This window comes from Sus scrofa, chromosome 13, assembly GCF_000003025.6.
Source record: "Sus scrofa isolate TJ Tabasco breed Duroc chromosome 13, Sscrofa11.1, whole genome shotgun sequence".
NCBI lineage: Eukaryota > Metazoa > Chordata > Mammalia > Artiodactyla > Suidae > Sus > Sus scrofa.
The window spans coordinates 95,756,605-95,777,222 of record NC_010455.5 but is presented as its reverse complement, the minus strand read 5'-3'; the positions used below and the strand labels follow the sequence as shown (position 1 = coordinate 95,777,222).

General features: G+C 38.7%; 1 protein-coding gene across 3 annotated transcripts in view; it reads right to left on the bottom strand.

Moving 5' to 3' along the window:
• GMPS (guanine monophosphate synthase) overlaps positions 1-20,618 on the bottom strand; it is a 78,562-nt gene that overhangs the window by 43,681 nt on the left and 14,263 nt on the right. For all 3 annotated transcript variants that reach the window (XM_021069704.1, XM_013982155.2, XM_021069705.1), the window contains exons 2-5: positions 16,230-16,411; positions 11,002-11,116; positions 5,066-5,163; positions 1,509-1,612 (exon numbers count right to left, since the gene is read on the bottom strand). In XM_021069704.1, the coding sequence (XP_020925363.1) occupies positions 1,509-1,612; positions 5,066-5,163; positions 11,002-11,116; positions 16,230-16,411 (499 nt within the window). The remainder of the gene's footprint in view (positions 1-1,508; positions 1,613-5,065; positions 5,164-11,001; positions 11,117-16,229; positions 16,412-20,618) is intronic.

Below are 20,618 nucleotides of genomic sequence, written 5' to 3'. Positions count from 1 at the left end.
GCCACAGGTGTGGCCCTAAAAAGACAAATATATATATATATATATATATATATATATATATATATATATAAAATAAAAATTAAAAAAAAGAAAAATTACATGATCATATCAAAAGATGCAGGAAAAAACACCTGAAAAGTATCAAAAAACAAACCTCTCAGGGGACTACGAATAGAGGGGAACTTCTCCAACTTGATAAAGAGTATCTTCTAAAAACCTATAGCTAACACCTTACCTAATCATGAGAAACCCACACACCCTCAAAATGAAATACTTTGGCATAAATCTAACAAAATATGTACAAGATCTATATGAGAACCCAATTACTCCTATACACTTTCATCCACCACCCTGCTCTTTACATAGTCTCCTTTTCTGATTACTGCAATAAATTCCTAGCTAGTCCCTCTGTTACTACATTTAACTCCATCTCTTGGAGTTCCCATAGTGGCTCAGTGGTAATGAACCGGACTAGTATCCATGAGGACTTAGGTTCAATTTCTGGCATCGCTCTGTGGGTTAAGGATCCAGCATTGCCAGAGCTGTGGTATAGGTTGCAGACGCAGCTCTATTCCTAGCTAGTCTCTCTGTTACTACATTTAACTCCATCTCTTGGAGTTCCCATAGTGGCTCAGTGGTAATGAACTGGACTAGTATCCATGAGGACTTAGGTTCAATTTCTGGCATCGATCTGTGGGTTAAGGATCCAGCATTGCCAGAGCTGTGGTGTAGGTTGCAGACACAGCTCAGATGCTGAGCTACTGTGGCTGTGGTGTAGCTGGCAGCACTTCCATATGCCACATCTGTGGCCCTAAAAAGATAAAAAAAAAACCCTTCTGCCTCTTTTCTCCTCACTGTAACCAGGGTAATCCTGAAATTAGAACATCTATTTGTTCAAAACTACATCTCACAATGAGTAAAGCCAGAATTTTCCACAACGGCCATGCTAAAAAGGTACAGAGTTCTCAAATTTTTCTTGAGTTGTAATAGTTTTATTTTATATCTGAAAAACATATTAGAATAAATATTTTAAAAAGTATCTCAGGAGTCCCATTGTGCCTCAGGGGAAGTGAATCTGACTAGGAACCATGTGGTTTTGGGTTCGATCCCTGGCCTCACTCAGTGGGTTAAGGATCCGGCGGTGCTCTGACCTGTGGTGTAGGTTGCAGACACGGCTCAGATCTGGCGTTGCTGTGGCTCTGGTGTAGGCGTGCAGCAACAGCTCTGATTAGACCCCTAGCCTGGAAACCTTCATGTGCCACAAGTGTGACCCTAAAAACACACACGCGCGCACACACACACACACAAAATTTCAGAGCAAGCCAGTAAGTGACTTGTAGATATTATTTCTAATATTAAGACCCTTTCTAAATGAATGGCTGACCCTACGACACTCATCTTTTTAAAGAAAGAAACATCAAAATCAGTAACTCATAGAGAAACATAGGCTTAGACTCTTCAGATAAACGTTTTAAAAATGAAATCTGCAAAAGTTTTAGAACTTTCACCTGCTACAATGTTCCCAGAACGTGCCACAACCTTGAATCCATCAGCTACTTTGTCTACACTATCTCCGTGGGTAAGCAAAACAATTTCTTCCTTCTGAAGGCCCCTAAATATATAAAAAATAAAACATAATATACAAATAATTATAAGACATGAATGGATTATTTTGCTTTATTTTTTCTAGCTTTATCGAAATATAATTGACATTTATAACATTGTGTAAGTTTAAAGTGTACAATGTAAAGATTTGATATACATACATATTGTGAAATGATTACCACAATAAAAGTTAGTTAACACATCCACCATCTCACATAGTTACCATTTTTTCTGTGTGGTGAGAACATTTAAGATCTACTCTTTTAGCAACTTGGAAGTATACAATAAATACAGTGTTGTTAACTGAAGTTATCATGCTGTACATTAGATTCCTTGAACTTATTCACATTAAAACTGGAAGTTTTTTGCTTAAGAAATACTAGCTTGTTCTATATATAAAATCAAGAAAATAGAGAAAGTATGTACAGTGCAATACTGATGGAATTTATTCTGTCCATTATAAAGTCAACAATATTAAATTTCAAAAAAAGGCAATCTGTAAAAACTGAAAACTGAAACAATATATATAGTTAGTGGTATAACCACACACACACCAAAAGACAGTTTCAAGAGGCTGTAAAATAATAATTTCAAAATTTTATCTTTTGGGATTATTTTAAGAACAAAAGTTATGGCATGGATTAAAACAGATATAAGTAATAATTATCAAATGCAGTTGTGTGCACTTTCTTTGGATGCTGATGCAAACCAATCAACCATAAAAAGATATTTTTTATATTATGAAAAAAATCTAAACAAGGACTTGGTAAGAAATAATATTAAGAAATTTAAAATAAAGTACATTAAAGCCAAAAGGATGTTTTGGGGTTGTTCTGTCTTCAATGCTACTTGGGATTTAGTGTAGATTCTAACTGAGTACCAGAATTTTAAACTAAAAAAACAGAAAAACTTTAAGTCTTAACCAGATCTTTACATTTAAAGCCTCCTGCAGTATCACATATCATCAGCAAATTCCTAAAGTACTTCTCAAGAGTAGTCATTTGAGATACAGATGAATGCAAGCCACACCTCTGCATTATGAAGTAAAACAAGCATTGGACTTAAAAAACATATTCTGGCAATGAGTAGCTTTAGTTCATAAAATTATTTTTGCATTTATTAATATTCCTTTGAAAAAATGAGACTCTTTGATCACAGATATACCTATTTTTGTTCTAACATTAAGAACCAGCCATAGTCAGTTTTGTGTTAAAACTGGGATTATATTTCCATTTCAGATAAAAATAAGTTCTTAGATTTTAAAATTTCTGATCTGGGGAGTTCCCATCATCACTTAGCGATAACGAACCCAACTAGTATCCTTGAGGATGAGGGTTCGATATCCAGCATCACTCAGTGAGTTAAGGATCCAGCGTTGCTATGAACTGTGGTGTAGGTCACAGACATGGCTCAGATCTGGCGTGGCTGTGGCGCAGGCTGGCAGCTATAGCTCTGATTCAACCCCAAGCCTGCGAACTTCCATATGCCATGGGTGTGACCCTAAAAAGCAAAAAATAAAATTTAAGGTGGAGTTCCCATTGTGGTGCAGTGGAAATGAATTTGACTAGGAACCATGAGGTTGCAGCTTCAATCCCTGGCCTCACTCACTGAGTTAAGGATCCAGCGTTGCTGTGAGCTGTGGTGTAGGTCGCAGATATGGCTCGTATCCTGCGTTTCTGTGGCTGTGACATAGGCCGGCAGCTGTAGCTCTGATTTGACCCCAAGCCTGGGAACCTCCATATGCCATGGGTGTGGCCCTAAAAAGAGTAAAAAAAAAAGAATTAAGGAGTTCCCAATGCAGTGCAGCGGAAATTAAACCAACTAGGAACCATGAGGTTGTGGGTTCGTTCTCTGGCCTCACTCAGTGGGTTAAGGATACAGCGTTGCCATGAGCTATAGTGTAGGTCGCAGACAGAGCTCAGATCCTGCGTTGCTGTGGCTGCGTCGAGACTGGCAGCTGTAGCTGTGATTCGACCCCAAGCCTGGGAACCTGCATATGCCACAAGCGCAGTCCTAAAAAGCAAAAAAATAAATAAGTAAACAAAAGAATTAACTTAGGCACAACTCAATGGTGGCTATAAGAATATGTTATTAAACAAATCTATAACTCAAGATAATTAGCACAGCTATAAGAAATGGTAATAAAAACTGCATGTGCTCATTAACTGACATCGGCCTGCATCTTACAGATTCAATGTAGTTAGGTGGAAATAAGATTTTTAAATAAAATGAGATTTAGGTAAAAAAAAAGTAACACTACCAATAGTCCACCTAAATGGGCTATTCCCAAAATATGGAAAGACCCCAAAAAAGAAAGCAAGCAAGTAAAACTTAAGTTCTGGTGTTTCATAAAACTGAATGAAAATCCAGCTAATTTTTTTTTTTAGTAAAGCAGAAGATAAATGACTCTAGAAAGCTAATGAAAAGGTCATTCACCAATCTTTCAATACATCAGAGCTACTGCCTATCTACCCAATCTATTGTCACATAGGAATAAAATCAATTAATACATTCACTGTATTAAGAAGACAGTACACCAGTTACAGTTTTGTTTTTAATGGCCACACCCACAGCATATGGAAGTTCCCAGGCCAGGGATCAAAGCCCCACATCCGCAGTGACCCAAGTCCCTGCAGTCGGATTCTTAAACCAGTGTACCACAGTGTGAACTCCCCAGGTAGTTTTTATGCTCAGATAAAGTAAAGAAAGTGAGAACAAGTATAAAATGGGTAGTTTGCTAAATACCTAGAGCAAGAACATGGCAGAAGAAGGGATATACAAATGCAGTCCAGTCCCACTATGGCGAAGCGGAAATGAATCCGACTAGGAACCATGAAGTTTCGGGTTCAATCCCGCCTCACTCCGTAGGTTAAGGATCTGGCGTTGCCATGAGCTAAGGTGTAGGTTGCAGACACGGCTCGGATCTGGTGTTGTGGCTGTGGCGTAGGCCAACAGCAGCGGTAGCTCCCATTAGACCCCTAGCCTGGGAACCTCCGTATGCCATGGATGCAGCTCTAAAAAGGAAAAAAAATTAAAATACCAAAAAATAATAATAATAAATAAAATAAAATTATCCATTTGCCACATGTCATACTAATGTTTGGAATAACACCAATTAAAGAGGGAAAACTACAAATTAAATTAAAGAGGGAAAACTACAAATGTTGGCATCACAATATGCAATGTCAAACAGGAGTTGAAGATTGCACAGATGCTTTTAAGTTACACAATTAAGTGCTTTTCTAATTCCTACTTAGCATTACTACCATCCTCTGCTGTCTTAACACTCAATTGGAAGACAAATATAGCAATTAGAACCTTTGGCCACTACTTTGGCCTTAATTTTATTAAGAATTACAGCATCTTCAATTATAAAGAATAACATTCCCAGCTTTAAGCTAATCCACTAACATTTTTATTTATCTAAAAAATTCATAATACAAAAAAAAATCCATAATACCTGAATAACGAGCATGTGTTATCCACACTAATACTGAAGACTCCATCTTCTCTAACACTTTTTTTGTGTACAGTACCTCCAAACACCTTATTCATCATCTGTCCCAAGAGAAAATAAATTGATGTTAATATAAATCAAAAGAAAAATTACCCAATTGCCTATGCTAATAATTTATATTGCTTGTTTTTAGGACAAGCAATATAAATTATTATGTTTGTTTGTGTCCCCAAAATAAAAGTTTGATAAATGTGGATAACTTGGTATTATTATATATAATTATACAGTTCTTAAAAGGCATAGTTAATGAAACAAAACTAGATTAGAAATCTGGCCTGAGGTTAATCTCCATTAAACACTGGCAAATTTTCCATTTAGTGTACTTTAATTCATCTGTTAGAAAACAGAGTTCTTGGAAGTTCCCATTTTGGTGCAGAGGAAACGAATCTAACTTGTATCCATTAGGATGCAGGTTAGATCTCTGGCCTTGCTCAGTATGTTAAGGATCTGGTGTGGCCATGAGCTGTGGTGTAGGCTGAAGATGCAGCTCAGATCCCATGTTGCTGTTCTGTGGTATAGGGTGGCAGCTACAGCTCCAATTCGACCCCTAGCCTGGGAACTTTCATATACGAGTATGGCCCTAAAAAGCAAAAAAGGAAAAAAAGAGAGATTTAATACTTATATCTGAGTTTAATTTTAAAGCATTTTAAAAGGTAGTTTGAGCTTAGACAGTAACTAGTTGGTATTCAAACTAGGTAGATATAAATCCCTCCAAGCTGTTTAATCTTTAGTCCCAAAGGAACAGACTGAAAGTCTGCAGAAGGCTGTGTTGTAGAGATGGGATAACCAAGAAAATCTAGTCTTTCACTTAAAATTAATTTGTTCAAATCCCATATACCTACAGACTTTTATTTTAAATGGTCTCTTCATTCTGACCCTTCTTATGTCAATCTTCATTTCTTATTTACAATTTACCTATGTCCCAACCCCCAACACCAAATAAACATAAGATTTTTAGGAACATTAAATCTGCATTAATTTAATCACTACAATCCATCTTTCTATGGCTGTTCCACAACAGATGTCATAAGATATCTGCCACAACAATACATGATGCAGGTTGACCCAGTCACCAAAAGAAAAACCAGGAAGAGGACTAAATATTCATTTTTGTAATGCACGGTGGCATATTCTTCAAAACTATCAGCAAACACTACCCTCTACATTCTTCTCTTAGACATTCACAATAAGCCTTCCTGCAATAAAGGTTTGGGTTAAGTCCAACAATAAAGAAATCTGCTAATAACCCTTGTTTAATCCAGTATTTCCCAAACTAAAGACGGATACATAAAACACTTTGTACAGCACATTAAACAACATGTAATTCAGGAAACACTGCTTCAATGTAATCAGTCCCCTTGCCTCTAATCTTGCCCACCTTCTAGCCTTTATTCCAGAGATCTATGAATGTCAGCGACTAAAATATAAATATGATTGTGTGAATCCATGACTAAATTCTTTAATGGCTCTCAATCCACATCAGGGTTAGTAAATTTCCCTGAAAAGAGCCAAGAGTAAGTACCTTAGCCTTTGCAAGCCTACCGTCTCTGGAGCAACTATTCAACTTGTCATTATAGCACAAAAGCATCCACAGATTATACTTTTTTTTTTTTTTTTGGTCTTTTTAGGGCTGCACCCACAGCATATGCAAGTTCCCAGGCGAGGAGTCGAATCAGAGCTGCAGCTGCCAGCCTACGTATGCCACAGCCACAGCAACGTGGGATCTGAGCCACGTCTGTGACCTAAACCAGAGCTCATGGCATCGCCAGATCCTTAATCCTCTGAGCGAGGCCAGGAATCTAACTGACATCCTCATGCATTACTAGTTGGGTTCATTACCACTGAGCCACAGCAGTAACAAGAACTTCCCACAGATTATACTTTCAGGAATGGATGTGATGGTGTTCCAATAAACTTTATTTATGGATGTGAAATTTCAATTTCATTTAATTTTCTTATGTCACAAAACACAATTATTTTATAAAAATGTTTTTCTGGAGTTCCCATTGTGGCCCAGCAGAAACAAACCTGACTAGTATCCATGAGCATGCAGGTTCGATCCCTGGCCTCGCTCAGTGGGTTCACGATCTGGCATTGCCGTGATCTGTGATGCAGATCACAGACATGGCTTGGATCTGGCGTGGCTCTGGCTGTAGCATAGGCCAGCAACTACAGCTGATTCAACCCCTAGCCTGGGAACTTCCATATGCCTCAGGTGCAGCCATAAAAAGAGTAAAAAATGTTTTTGTAACTCCAACTACTTAAAATCATAAAAACCATCCTTAGCTCACAGGTCAAACAAAAACAGGCAGTGGGCCAGCTTTGGCAGCAGGCTGTAGTTCACTGGCCCTTTGTCTATAGGATAAAGTATTGAACAAAGACTTTTCATTACATCACCCTTGTCTAATTTCACATCTCGTCTTCATCATTCTGTATTCCAGCCATTCAAGTTAGCATGATTACCAAAGAAGACCATGTTCTCTCCCCCCATGTCTTCAGGTCTCTTCACAGACTCAGGGGCCTAACAATGTGGCCCAAAGCAGTCAAATTTGTTGAATGAAAAATCAATGTTTTCTTCTTTATACTCAGTGAACCTTATGCACTTCTGCCTCCTCTAATTTGCAGTTCTTAATTAGAAGGCAGCTGAATGATAAAGACAACCAATGCTGTTGGAACCCTACACAATTTAAAAGTCCACAAAATATATATTAAAAGCTTTTACAAAGCCAAGGACTTGCAGTAAAATTTAAAGCTATCTCACTTGTTCAGAAGGCTTTCAAGCTTATTCTTGACTCCTAACTATGTATGCTACTTAAGGGTAAAAGTGCAAGGAGTTGAACAATCAGCCAAGTGTGTGTGTATGGGAGGAGGGGATAACTTTATGCAGAATAAAACAACTTTTGTTTTTTTTTTTTTGTATTTGTTTTTTAAACAGGCCACACCCAGGGTTCCCAGGCCAAGGATTATATCTAAGCCATAGCTGAGACCCAAGTCATAGTTGTGGCAACAACGGATCCTTTAACCCACTGCTCGGGGAAGGGGATATAGAACCCACACCTCCTCGGAGACCCGAGCCACTGCAGTAGGATTCTTAACCCACTGTACCACAGCAGGAACTCCTACTTTATTAAATTTTTAATGCTCTATTTTGACTTAAGGAAGTCAAAAGAAAAAAAAAAAAAAAAAACCCATGTAAGTACTCCAGGTCTACCATTCCAATAAGGTCAGTTCTCCTTTCTGTCTTATACGCCAAGGTTTTATAATAAATTTTAGATCTGGGAGGGGGAAAGGGAAGGAATTTCTGCCAATAAAAATAATTTGAAAAAACCTGTGGGAGTACATAAAGAAGCAAAATGCAGACTTTACCATTGCGGCTAGAGGGGTTAAGAACCCAAACTAGTATCCAAGAGATTGTGGATTAGATCCACGGCCTCGCTCAGGGGGTTAAGGATCCAGCGTTGCTTCAAGATGCAGCATAGGTCCTAGATGTGGCTCTGATCTGGTGTTGCTGTGACTGTGACGTAGGCTTGCAGCTATAGCTCTAATTTGATCCCTACCCCAAGAACTTTCATATGCTGTGGGTGCAGCTGTAAAAAAATAAAATAAAATAAAAGGAGCTAAATGTTTATAGTAAAGATATTTCTTACAACACTCTTAAAACATGAAATATAGGAAGTTCCAGTCGTGGCACAGCAGAAACAAATCCAACTAATAACTATGAGGATTCGGGTTCAATCCCTGGCTTAGCTCAGTGGGTTAGGGATCTGGAATTACCATGAACTGCAGTGTAGGTCACAGATGTGGCTCAGATCCCACGTTGCTGTGGCTGTGGCGTAGGCTGGCAGCTATAGCTCCAATTTGAATCCTAGCCTGGGAACTTCCATATGCCGTGGGTGCCCTAAAAAGAAAATAATAATAATAAAGTATCTTGGGGAGTTCCCATCATGGCTCAGCAGAAGCAAATAGGACCAGTATCTCTGAGTACACAGGTCCAACCACTGGCCTTGCTCAGTGGGTTAAGGTAAGGATCCGGTGTTGCCATGAGCTGTGCTATAGGTTACAGATGCAACTCAGATCTGGTGTTGCTGTAGCTGTGGTGTAGGCTGGTAGCTGTAGCTCAAATTCAACCACCAGCCTGGGAACCTCCATATGCCATAGGTACAGCCCTAAAAAGCAAAAAAAAAAAAAAAATTACTTTGTGTCTGACCCTAGAAAAGGCAAAATACTGTAATATGTAATTAATATTACATTATTTCCTCAGCTAACTCAATTTTCAGATGTCGTGGTTAAGTAAGATACACTGTTTGAAGTTATCTCAATTAGAAAATCATTTTGCCTACAACTACTAGGGATAACTTTTCTTAAATATATTTACTTAGGGGGAATTCCTGTCGTGGCTCAGCAGAAATGAATCCAACTAGGAACCATGAGGTTTCGAGTTCGATCCCTGACCTCAAAGGGTTAAGGATCCAGCATTGTTGTGAGCTGTGGTGTAGGTCGCAAAAGAGGCTCGGATCTGACACTGCTGTGGCACGGGCCGGCAGCTACAGCTTTAATTCGGCCCCTAGCCTGGGAACTTCCATATGCAGCAAGTGCAGCCCTAAAAAACACACACACAAACAAACAAACAAACAAATATATATACTTAGGTTCCTACCTCTTCAATAAGTAGATCTTACTGACAATCATTCTCTGATTAGCAAGAAATTAGCATGTTACTGGCTCAAAAATATCTATCTTATTCAACTTGTCTAGTAAACCTATACGACACTACTTTGAAATAAAAAAGATACCAAAGCAACCAAAATAAATTTTCAAACATTTAACTCATAGAAAACCAGCTTATCTCAAGACCTCAATTAGTCCCTTTTTATTCTTGCTTTTGATACAACTCCAAGGTACACACACTGATTTTTTTCCTTCCAGTTTTACTAAGATATAATTGACATATGGCACCGAAAAGTTTAAAGTGTACAGCATAATCTGACCTACATAATCATGAAGCAACTATCATCATAAGTTTAGCTAATATTCATCATCTCAGTTACAAAATTCAAGAAATAGAAAAAAAAACTCATCCTTATAATGAGAATTCTTAGGATCTATTCTCTTAACTTAGATATATATATAAATACAGCGATGTTAATTACATTTATAATGCTTTATATTACATCCCTAGTACTTATTGATCTTACACCAGAAGTCTGGACCTTTCGATTGCCTTGGTCCAATTCTCCCTCCCTGTATACCCTGCCCCTGGGTAACCACAATGATCTGAGTTTGTTTTTAAAGTATAATTGACCTACAATACTATAGTATTTAATTCCTATTATGCAAATAGTGATTCAATATTTCCATACATTTCAAAATAATCATGTAAGTCTAAGTCTCCTTACCATGTCACCAAAGATACATAATTACTGACCAAATTTTTCTCACTGTACATTTACATTTCATACCTATGACTTATTTTGCAACTGAAAGTTTGTACCTCTTAATCTACCTCACCTATTTTTCTCCTCTTCCCACTCCCTCCCTCTGGCAAATATCTGTTTGTTCTCTATGTCTTTGTCTCTTTCTCTCGTTATGTTTGTTCACTTGTTTTGTTTTTTAGATTCCACATAAAAGTGAAATCATACACTATCTGCCTTCCCTGTCAGTCTGTTTTTGTTGTATGTAGTAAATATAGTTACTTTTCTAAAAATCCCCACTTGGGTCAGTTCTATATTAGTGCAGCAATTCATAAAATGTAATTTGAACACATTATCTCATACAACTAAATATCCTAACTATTCTGAAGACATAAAATACTAATGCGGTAGGCTTCACAAACAGAATAAAATTGTCAACTTTTATGGCAAATTCAGAGATGTATGTACCTGCATGCCATAGCAAATTCCAAGAACAGGCTTGCCAATAGTGAATATTGCTGGATCAAACCAGGGAGCATCTTCTGCATACACAGAATTAGGTCCTCCAGAGATGATAATAGCACTGTGGATTTAAGGAAGAGAGTAGTAAAGAATTTCTAACTGCTAATTTTTATACCAAGTCTATGCCCTCTCTTGCTTGTACCACTGAAGGAGACTCAATACAGATTCAGAGACTTTATGTTTTTAGTATATTGTACCAGATCCAGATTCTATCACAACTAATTAATAGCCTCCAACACAACTTAACTATTTTACTCTACATCACTGCAGTATGTGGAAGTTTATCAACTCAACAATCACTTGTTAATAAGCCCAATCTTTCAAATCTCTAATACCAAGGTTTCTACCTATTAAGGTTAGCCTCGATTATTTTGTTTTCCTCACTAATGGAGGAAGTAAATGAGAATTCTTTTTTTTTTTTTTATTTTTAGGGCCACAATGGCATGTGCAAGTTCCCAGGCTAGGGGTCAAATTAGAACTGTGGCTGACAGTCCACACTACAGCCACAGCAACATAGGATCCAAGCAGTGTCTGACCTATACCACAGCCCATGGTGACACCAGATCCTTAACCCACTGAGCAAGGCCAGGGATCAAACCCAAGTCCTAATGGATACTGGTCAGGTTCGTTACTACTGAGCCACGACAGGTCCATAAATGAGAATTCTGAAAGAGAGATGGAGAAAGTATAGGTCTTCTAGGAGGTAAAGAGGAAAGTAGGTCACAGAAGGACAAATGAAGACACTATGATGGTCCTAGATGACTTAGCAAAATATTCAACAATAAGAATGGTAGATGGAGTTCCCATGCAGCTCATCAGGTTATGAACCCAACTAGTAACCATGAGGATGCAGGTTTGATCACTGGAATTGCTCAGCACGTTAAGGATCCGCTATTGCCGTGAGCTGTGGTTGCTGGTGGCAGACGAGGCTCGGATCCCCCATAGCTGTGACTGTGGTGCAGGCCGGCAAATGCAGCTCTGATTCAACCCCTATCTGGGAACTTCCAAATGCCACAAGCGCAGCCCTAACAAAACAAAACAAAACAAAACAAAATAACAGTGGGAAATATGAAGGATTTTATTTTGCCTGTTTAAAACCTAACATTCCCAACAATTTTACCTGAGACCCAAGAATGGGAGCCAACACAACTTGCCTCATATGCCCTACTCTCAGAACCCAGGTCAATACAATCAATTACCTACATTACTATTTATAAAGCAATCTATGGGTTAACTTGGGAATAGAACTATTATTATAAACAAAGCTAAAAACTGAGGCCTATATTCCTCACCTGGCTTCTAATACATCTAACTTTGGTCCTCGGCATTCATTCAATCAAAAAATTTTGGAACACTTTATTTATTTATTTATTTTGCTTTTTAAGGCTGCACCCACAGCAAATGGAGGTTCCCAGGCTAGGGGTTTAATTGGAGCTGAGCTGCCAGCCTATACCACAGCCACAGCAATGTCAGATCAGAGCCGTATCTGGGACCTACACCACAGCTCATGGCAACACCAGCTCCTCAACCCACTGAGTGAGGCCAGGGATCAAACCTGAAACCTCATAGTTCCTAGTGAGATTCGTTTCTGCTGCGCCACAAGTGCAACTCTCGCAACACTTTAATACTATGAATTTTACCAAAAAAAATTCAGATTTCTAGATTATCTTTTTTTTCCTTTTTTTTCTTTTTTCTTTTTTTTTTTGTTTGTTTGTTTGTTGGTTTGTTTTTTAGGGCCACACCAGCGGCATATGGATGTTCCCAGGCTAGGGCTGAACTGGAACCTACACCACAGCTACAGCAACATCAGATCCCTGACGGTTCTGCCACCTACACCACAGCTCAAGGCAATACTGGATCCTTAACCCAGTGAACAAGGCCAGGAACCAAACCTGCATCCTCATGGATACTAGTCAGATTCGTTTCCACTGAGCCATGATGGGAACTCCCAGATTTCTAGATTTTCTTTAAGAAAAAAGAGAGTAAAAAATCTGCCAACACTGGACCTTCATCCTCACATGGCTACAAATAACTAGAATCACAGAGACTTGCACCTTCAGACTACTCACACTCTCCAGTTTGCCACAGATGCCCACTTACACAAATACAGGCATACTTGGACCCTTTACTCAATTTAAGGTATCTTTAAACTCATTTTAAGAATCCTTGGAGTTCCCATCGTGGCGCAGTGGTTAACGAATCCGACTAGGAACCAGGAGGTTGAGGGTTCAATCCCTGCCCTTGCTCAGTGGGTTAAGGATCCAGTGTTGCCGTGAGCTGTGGTGTAGGTTGCAGACACCGCTCGGATCCCGCGTTGCTGTGGTTCTGGCATAGGCCGGTGGCTACGGCTCTGATTAGACCCCCTAGCCTGGGAATCTCCATATGCTGTGGAAGCGGCCCTAGAAAAGGCAAAAAGACAAAAAAAAAAAAAAAAAAAAAAAAAAAATCCTGATTTATCTATATTTCTAAAGGAAAATACATTCCTAGATCTCACCAAAAAAATTTACTTACAAACTTGAATTACAATTCACTTTATAATCAGTGGCTGCCTGCCATGTAAAAACATGTAAACTAAAATGCTAGACTTTGTAATACAGCCAGAAAAATAATGTAAGCCAAATTACCCAACTAACGTATTTTTTAAAATATAAAATAATTTAAGTGAGCTTTTGCAAAAGCCCTACTCCTTGAACTTTGTATTGGTAACACGAATTATGGTATACACTATGTCTGTTAGCTTATCTACTACAAGAGACTGAAGACAAGCTACTCAGATGCTAATGTGACATTTTAAGATAACAGTTGTAAAGCGTATGGCATTAGCCCTAAGGGTAGATATGTAACCTAGTTCCTTAAAAATGCAGAACCTAAAATTCTGTACAATAATCAAGATCTCTAGAATTTCAGCATGTTATATTTAGTTTTATAAAGGATCATCACCATGGGACTGCCCAGCATCCCTCATTAATCTGCTAAACAACTCAAGGCTATAAGATTCTTAATACTATTAAAAAGGAAAGGCAATGGACTTAGTCAAGGATAAAACTCCAGCAGCACTTAAACCAATTATGAAAATTCTTATCTCAATAAGTCTTGAGAAAAGCTAATCACTCATTCTGAGTTTTCTATTTCCATCCTACTTTTACTTTGAAACAACTTGAAATTACAAGGCCCAGTAAGTCCTAAAGGCATTCCAGATATCAATTTTAGGTATCAGGTAAATCGAGGTCCTAAAAACAGGTAACTGTCTCTCTTGCCAAAAACCTAAATTTTATTCTTAAAAGAGGGTGATCCAATAGCTATCTTAGCAGAAAAGATTATAGTAATGAAAGCCACAGTGCTATAGTTTCTATTCTCCTACAAAGAAAAGAAGTTCTAGGTGTGAGCAAGACCTAGGAACCGCTTATGATCAGGTAATCAGGTGACAAGAAAAACAATCAGACTTCTATTGCCAGTATTGGTTACCCTACTCCAAAACATTTGGTCTAGATTAGTTCACTGGGGATTTTTGTTTTGGGTGGGGGGAATGAGGGAGCTTGAATCTGACAGAAAGCCATTTAGATTTCTTGCAGTTTTCTGATCCCCTTAAAATTGGTTGAGGGAGTTCCCCCTGTGGCTCAGTGGGTTACAACCCAGCTAGTAACCATGAGGATGTGGGTTCAATCCCTGGCCTTGCTCGGTGGGTTAAGGATCTGACGTTGCTACAAACTGTGGCACAGGTCGCAGATGCAGATTGGATCCTGTGTTGCTATGGCTGTGGCGTATGCCAATAGCTATAGCTCTGATTCGACCTCTAGCCAGGAATTTCCATATGCCAAAGGTGTGGGGACTGGTTCTGAGCTCCCTGGTAGCCCAATGGGATAAGGATCCGGTGTTGTCACTGCCGTGACTCAAGACACTACTGTGGTGTGAATTCATCCTGGCCTGGGGAACTTTCACAGGCTGTTAAGAACAGCCAAACAAACAAACAACAACAACAAAAAAACTGGCAGAGTTCCTGTTGTGGCTCAGCAGGTTGAGAATCCAACTCATATCCATGAGGATGTGGGTTCCATCCCTGGACTTGCTGAGTGGGTTAAGGATCTGGCGTTGCCATGAGCTGTGGTGTAGGTCGAAGATTCAGCTCGGTTCTTGCACTGGCTGTGGTTGTGGTTTAGGCCTGCAGCTGCAGCTCTGATTCAACCCCTAGCCTGGAAGCTGCTATACACTATGCTACAGCCCTAAAGAGACCAAAAAAAAAAAAAAAAAAAAAATGATTCTCACTGGCAAATCAAGAAAACTGAATTAGACGAATTCAAATTCAAAGGGTTCCTTTTTTAAAATTCTACAGTTTAAAAAAGAAAGCTGTTTTTTATCTGCTTTCTAAAACTAAAACAGTTAAATTTAAACCTGCCTTTTCTGATATGCAATTCACTCTATCTCAGAAACAAGAATCAAAGGAAAACATATACACATCTATGAATTTAACTTTAACCATTTTTCTAAAAGAAAAAAAAAAGATGTTTTTAAGAAAAATTAAACACATCATATTTTGGAAGAAATACAGCATTAAGGCTTAAGAGTCAATTAAGGATATAAACTGCAGTTGCTTGCTTCTGCAAGTTTGTTATTAAGAATAACACTCAATAAAGAATGAACACTAATTTCATGAAGAAAGACGTAACATTAACGAGAAACAGTTGTTAAAGAACTAAAGAACGAAGCTATATATATAAGCTGGATGTCATTTTGACTAGTTTTAAGAGTACCCCATCTATGGAATTGGCCTTTATATTAAGTCTTAATATTTTACCAACTAGTCTCTTGGGATAGGAAGCAAAAGAAACTCACTGTACACAGAATGCTCTAATTTAGGTATTCTAGAGCCTGTATATATTATTTTAATCAAACGCTCTAGGATGAGTAAATGAATGACTGACCATAATAGCCATACCTAAGTCAGACCCAGAAACCCTATAAAACCTAAGATATTCAAATGATAAATTCTTAAAACTGTGCAATTAATATTAAGATACTCTTTTTTTTTTTTCCCCAAATCAGTCATGGGAAACTTCTTGTAAAACCATTCTATACCTTGTTTTCATCAAAAAATTCAGTGCCCATGCAAATTAGTAATCAAATATCCCACAATATAAGCTCAGTCTTCTCAGAAAAACTTTAAGTGAAAAGTCTACCGGAATCCTTGTTCTTTTATGGCAAATGCTGGTGTTTCCAAGGGGAAGATTTCAGACTGTACGAACAGTTCCCGCACTCTTCGGTCTATGACTTTCCCATACTGAGCACCCGCATCCAGAATGACAACAGCTCCTTCATAGTGGTGATGGCCATCCTTAAGGTCTCCTCCAGCATTCTCCAGCTGCAAATATTAACACAAATGTCTCTTATATTATGAAAATTAGAGCTACTTTTAAAAACTGTGGTCGGAGTGTCCGTCGTGGCACAGTGGTTAATGAATCCAACTAGGAACCATTAAGGTTGCGGGTTTGATCCCTGGCCTTGCTTAGTAGGTTAAGGATTCCGAATTGCCGTGAGCTGTGGTGTAGGTTGCAGACGAGGCTCGGATCCCGCATTGCTGTGGCTCTGGCGTAGGCCAGTGGCTACAGCTCTGATTGGACCCCTAGCCTGGGAACCTCCATATGCCGCGGGAGCGGCCCCAGAAAAAGGCAAAAAGACCAAAAAAAATTAAAAATAAAAAAAGTTAAAAAATAAATAAAATAAAAAACTGGTCACTGTCACCTCCGAAAACACACATAAACAAACAAAAAAAAAACCTGTTAAGTTACGATTTTGAGTTGCCACTTTAAAAACATTTTTTTTGTCTTTTTGTCTTTTAGGGCCGCACCCAGGGCATAGGGAGGTTCCCAGGCTAGGGGTCCAATCGGAGCTGTGGCTGTCAACCTACGCCACAGCCAAAGCAACACAGGATCCAAGCCAAGCCTGCAATCTATACCATAGCTCACGGCAATGCCAGATCCTTAACCCAGTGAACGAGGCTAGGGATCAAACCTGCGTCCTCATGGATGCTAGTCGGATTTATTAATAGCTGAGTCACGACGGAACTCCCAAAAACACTTCTTTTGAAGAAAAAATTTTTATCCATAGGCATAAATAAAAGCTACCATCTATTGACTATATGATATAGTCACTTTATGTTTAAAATATCTTAGGCACATTATCCAATACCAGGGTAAGCATACCACCTAGTTAGTTGTACCAAATTATAGTCTTTTGTTTATGCCATTCTTGTTATATTGGCATTATTATTAATGCCGCATTCGAATCTCAAAAGGATCCCAGTTTGGACAATAAATTATATGATCGCCCTATTTAACAGTCACAGCATTCTTATGAGGGACAAACTAATGAGGAACCAAAAGTTTCCTGCCAGAGTATAAGCAGACCCAAATTCACTTTATTAGTATTTTTTGTATTATCTGAGGAAAAACTATATATACATGCATCTAATCCACAACATTACAAAATTTTTTAAAGGTTATTTAATCATTTATTTGTCAAGTCTACATTGAGAACACTTTTCTGGAGAACAATTTGGCAAAACGCAGTGTTTTAACTTTATGTTCTGAAATATTTATCTGGAGTGTGCTGAAATATTTACCTGGAACTGGCTTCAAAATAAAGAGGAGGTAAATATGGATGAAACAAAATTTTCTATGTACCAAAATCATTAAAGTTGGGTGATATATTATACATTGTTTTCACTTTAGTCTCTATTCTGTTTTCATATATTTTACATGAAAATGCTTTAAAATGTGTCTGCACCCTGGAAATCCATTTGAAGGAAGCATATACAATATGATCCCATTTTACAACATTTTGTGTAGAAGTGCAAGAGTTGTGTGTATGCATAAAAAGAAACGTATTTTTAAAAAAGAAAAAGAAATGTATCGACAGGCGTTCACGTTGTGAACTCAGCAGGTTATAAACTAGTATCCATGAGGATGCAGGTTTGATCACTGGCCTTGCTCAGTGGGTTAAGGATCCCACATTGCTGTAGTGTGGCTGTGGCTGGCAGCTGCAGCTCTGATTCAACCCCTAGCCTGGGAACTTCCATTTGCAACAGGTACAGCCCTAAAATCACACACACCAAAAAAAAAAAAAAAAAAAGAAAAGAAAAGAAAGAAAGAAAGAAATGTATCGACAGATATACACAAAAATATTAACATAGGCTGTATCTGAGTAATGGAACTACACCACGTAATTTAAAATTTTTCTTTATAATCTTCATTATGTTCTAAATGTTTATAACAGACTTATTTGAAATTTTTCCTTCTCCAGGTATAAAATTTGCACATTAAAAAAACATTAGCCAGGGAGTTCCCAGGGTGGCATAGTGGCTAACGAATCCGACTAGGAACCATGAGGTTGCGGGTTCAATCCCTGCCCTTGCTCAGTGGGTTAAGGATCCAGTGTTGCTGTGAGCTGTGGTGTAGGTCACAGACGAGGCTCAGATCCTGCGCTGCTGTGGCTCTGGCGTAGGCCGGCGGCTATAGCTGCAATTCGACCCCTAGCCTGGAAACCGCCATATGCCGCGGGAGCGGCCCAAGAAATGGCAAAAAAAGACAAAAAAAGACCAAAAAAAAAAATTAGCCAGCCCTTTAAGTACTTGTATAACTCTTTCACCCCCTACCCTCTCCATTATGTGAAAAAATAAACACAGACCTCACAACCCCACTAACACTTTTGCAGTAATAAAAAAGCAATAATCACAGCTATCCACAGAAGAGGATTTGTGAAAGGGACCTAACCATAGGCCAGAAGCAATTACTCAGATGACAAAAAATGAAGGTTTTAGTCAGGAATATCAAACAATGTAGAAAGACCAGATCGATCACAGAAAACAAGAGTTTATAAAATATATTAATGCAAGAAATGCTATAAGTTTTTCCTTTCAGACCTTTACCCTTGGTCTGTGTACACGAGCATGCACATGTGTGTAGTGCACACACTCCCTTTTAAGATTAAGGAACTTTTCTAAAAGTTTTTAATCTATATTTTTGATCACACACACAGCCATACAGAAGTTTCCGGGCCAGGGAAAGAACCACAGTCATAGCAGCGATCCAAGCCACAGCAGCAACAACACTGGATCTTTAACTCTCTGAGCCACCAGGGAACTCCTTTCATCTGTTTTTTGTAAAAAATTAAGTATTTTTGAAAGAGCACTATGTTATTGTGTAAATTTCTCAGGTTGTTTATCACCTTCACGATTTTCACCAAAGTACAACCTGTTTTTTCAGAGTTCTTAACTTTGCATGATTCTGATATGCACAAATTTCATGCCATGTTTAATACCAAGATTTAGTTAACTAAAAACAGGCCCCAACATCATGGCTCAAACTGCAGTTAACATGTCTTAACTGTAATTTGAGAAAGTACAAACTTTGCCCCTTAGTCCACAAATCCTCATGTGAAGAGCAGATAACATCGTGATCAGTGACCAATCACATTCCTTCGTTCAAAATCTGTTGGTGATTAGTGACTGCACAACAGATAAGAGCGATGTTGTATTGCCTCCTTGTTGCCCAGTGACAAATCCACGTACCATTTTACACATATGGACAATCCAAAGAGGGATCTGACAACAAAGATAAAAATGCAGCAAAGAAATAAAAAATGATGTGAGATGGAAGTGAAATTCAAATACTACATGGAGTTATAGAAGAAACAGCTGGTCCTGGCAGTGTTGACACAGCTGTAGCGTGAGTATCTGTAGATGTGCAGGCAGAGGAACTTAGTGAAGATAAATTTATCAATGTCAATGAGGAAAGTGGTTGTGGTAAGGATGACAACATCCCAGAGGAAGTAACTCCAGGAAAATACCTGAAATTAAAGAAATTTTTGAAAGGGAGTTCCCATGGTGGCTCAGCAGTAACGAACCCAACTAGTATCCATAAGGATGCAGGTATGATCCTTGGCTTCACTCAGTGGGTTAAGGATCCGGTGTTGCCTTGAGTTGTGGTGTAGGTCACAGATGCAGCTCGGATCCCATGTTGCTATGACTGTGGCACAGGCCGGCAGCTATAGCTCCAATTCGACCCCTAGCCTGGGAATTTCCATATGCCACAGGTGCAGCCCTAAAACACCAAAAAAAAAAAAAAGAGAGAGAGAGAGAGAGAGAAATTCTTGCAGACGTTTCATGACATTCATAGTGCAAAAGATAAAATGCTGGAAGCCATCAAAGCAGAGAAAAGATGTGCAAGGAAGCACTCACTGTGTAAAAAACTTTTCAAGAGTAGTTTAAAAAGAAACAAGACACAATTCTCAATGTTCCTAATGTTTTAATTACACTAAATAGTAGTTTTACTACTTTATTTCCTTACATCTTTATAATTAACAGTAAGAGTTGGAGTTCCCGTCGTGGCTCAGTGGTTAACAAATCCGACTAGGAACCATGAGGTTGCGGGTTCGGTCCCTGCCCTTGCTCAGTGGGTTAACGATCCGGCGTTGCCGTGAGCTGTGGTGTAGGTCGCAGACGCGGCTCGGATCCCGCGTTGCTGTGCCTCTGGTGTAGGCCGGTGGCTGCAGCTCTGATTCGACCCCTA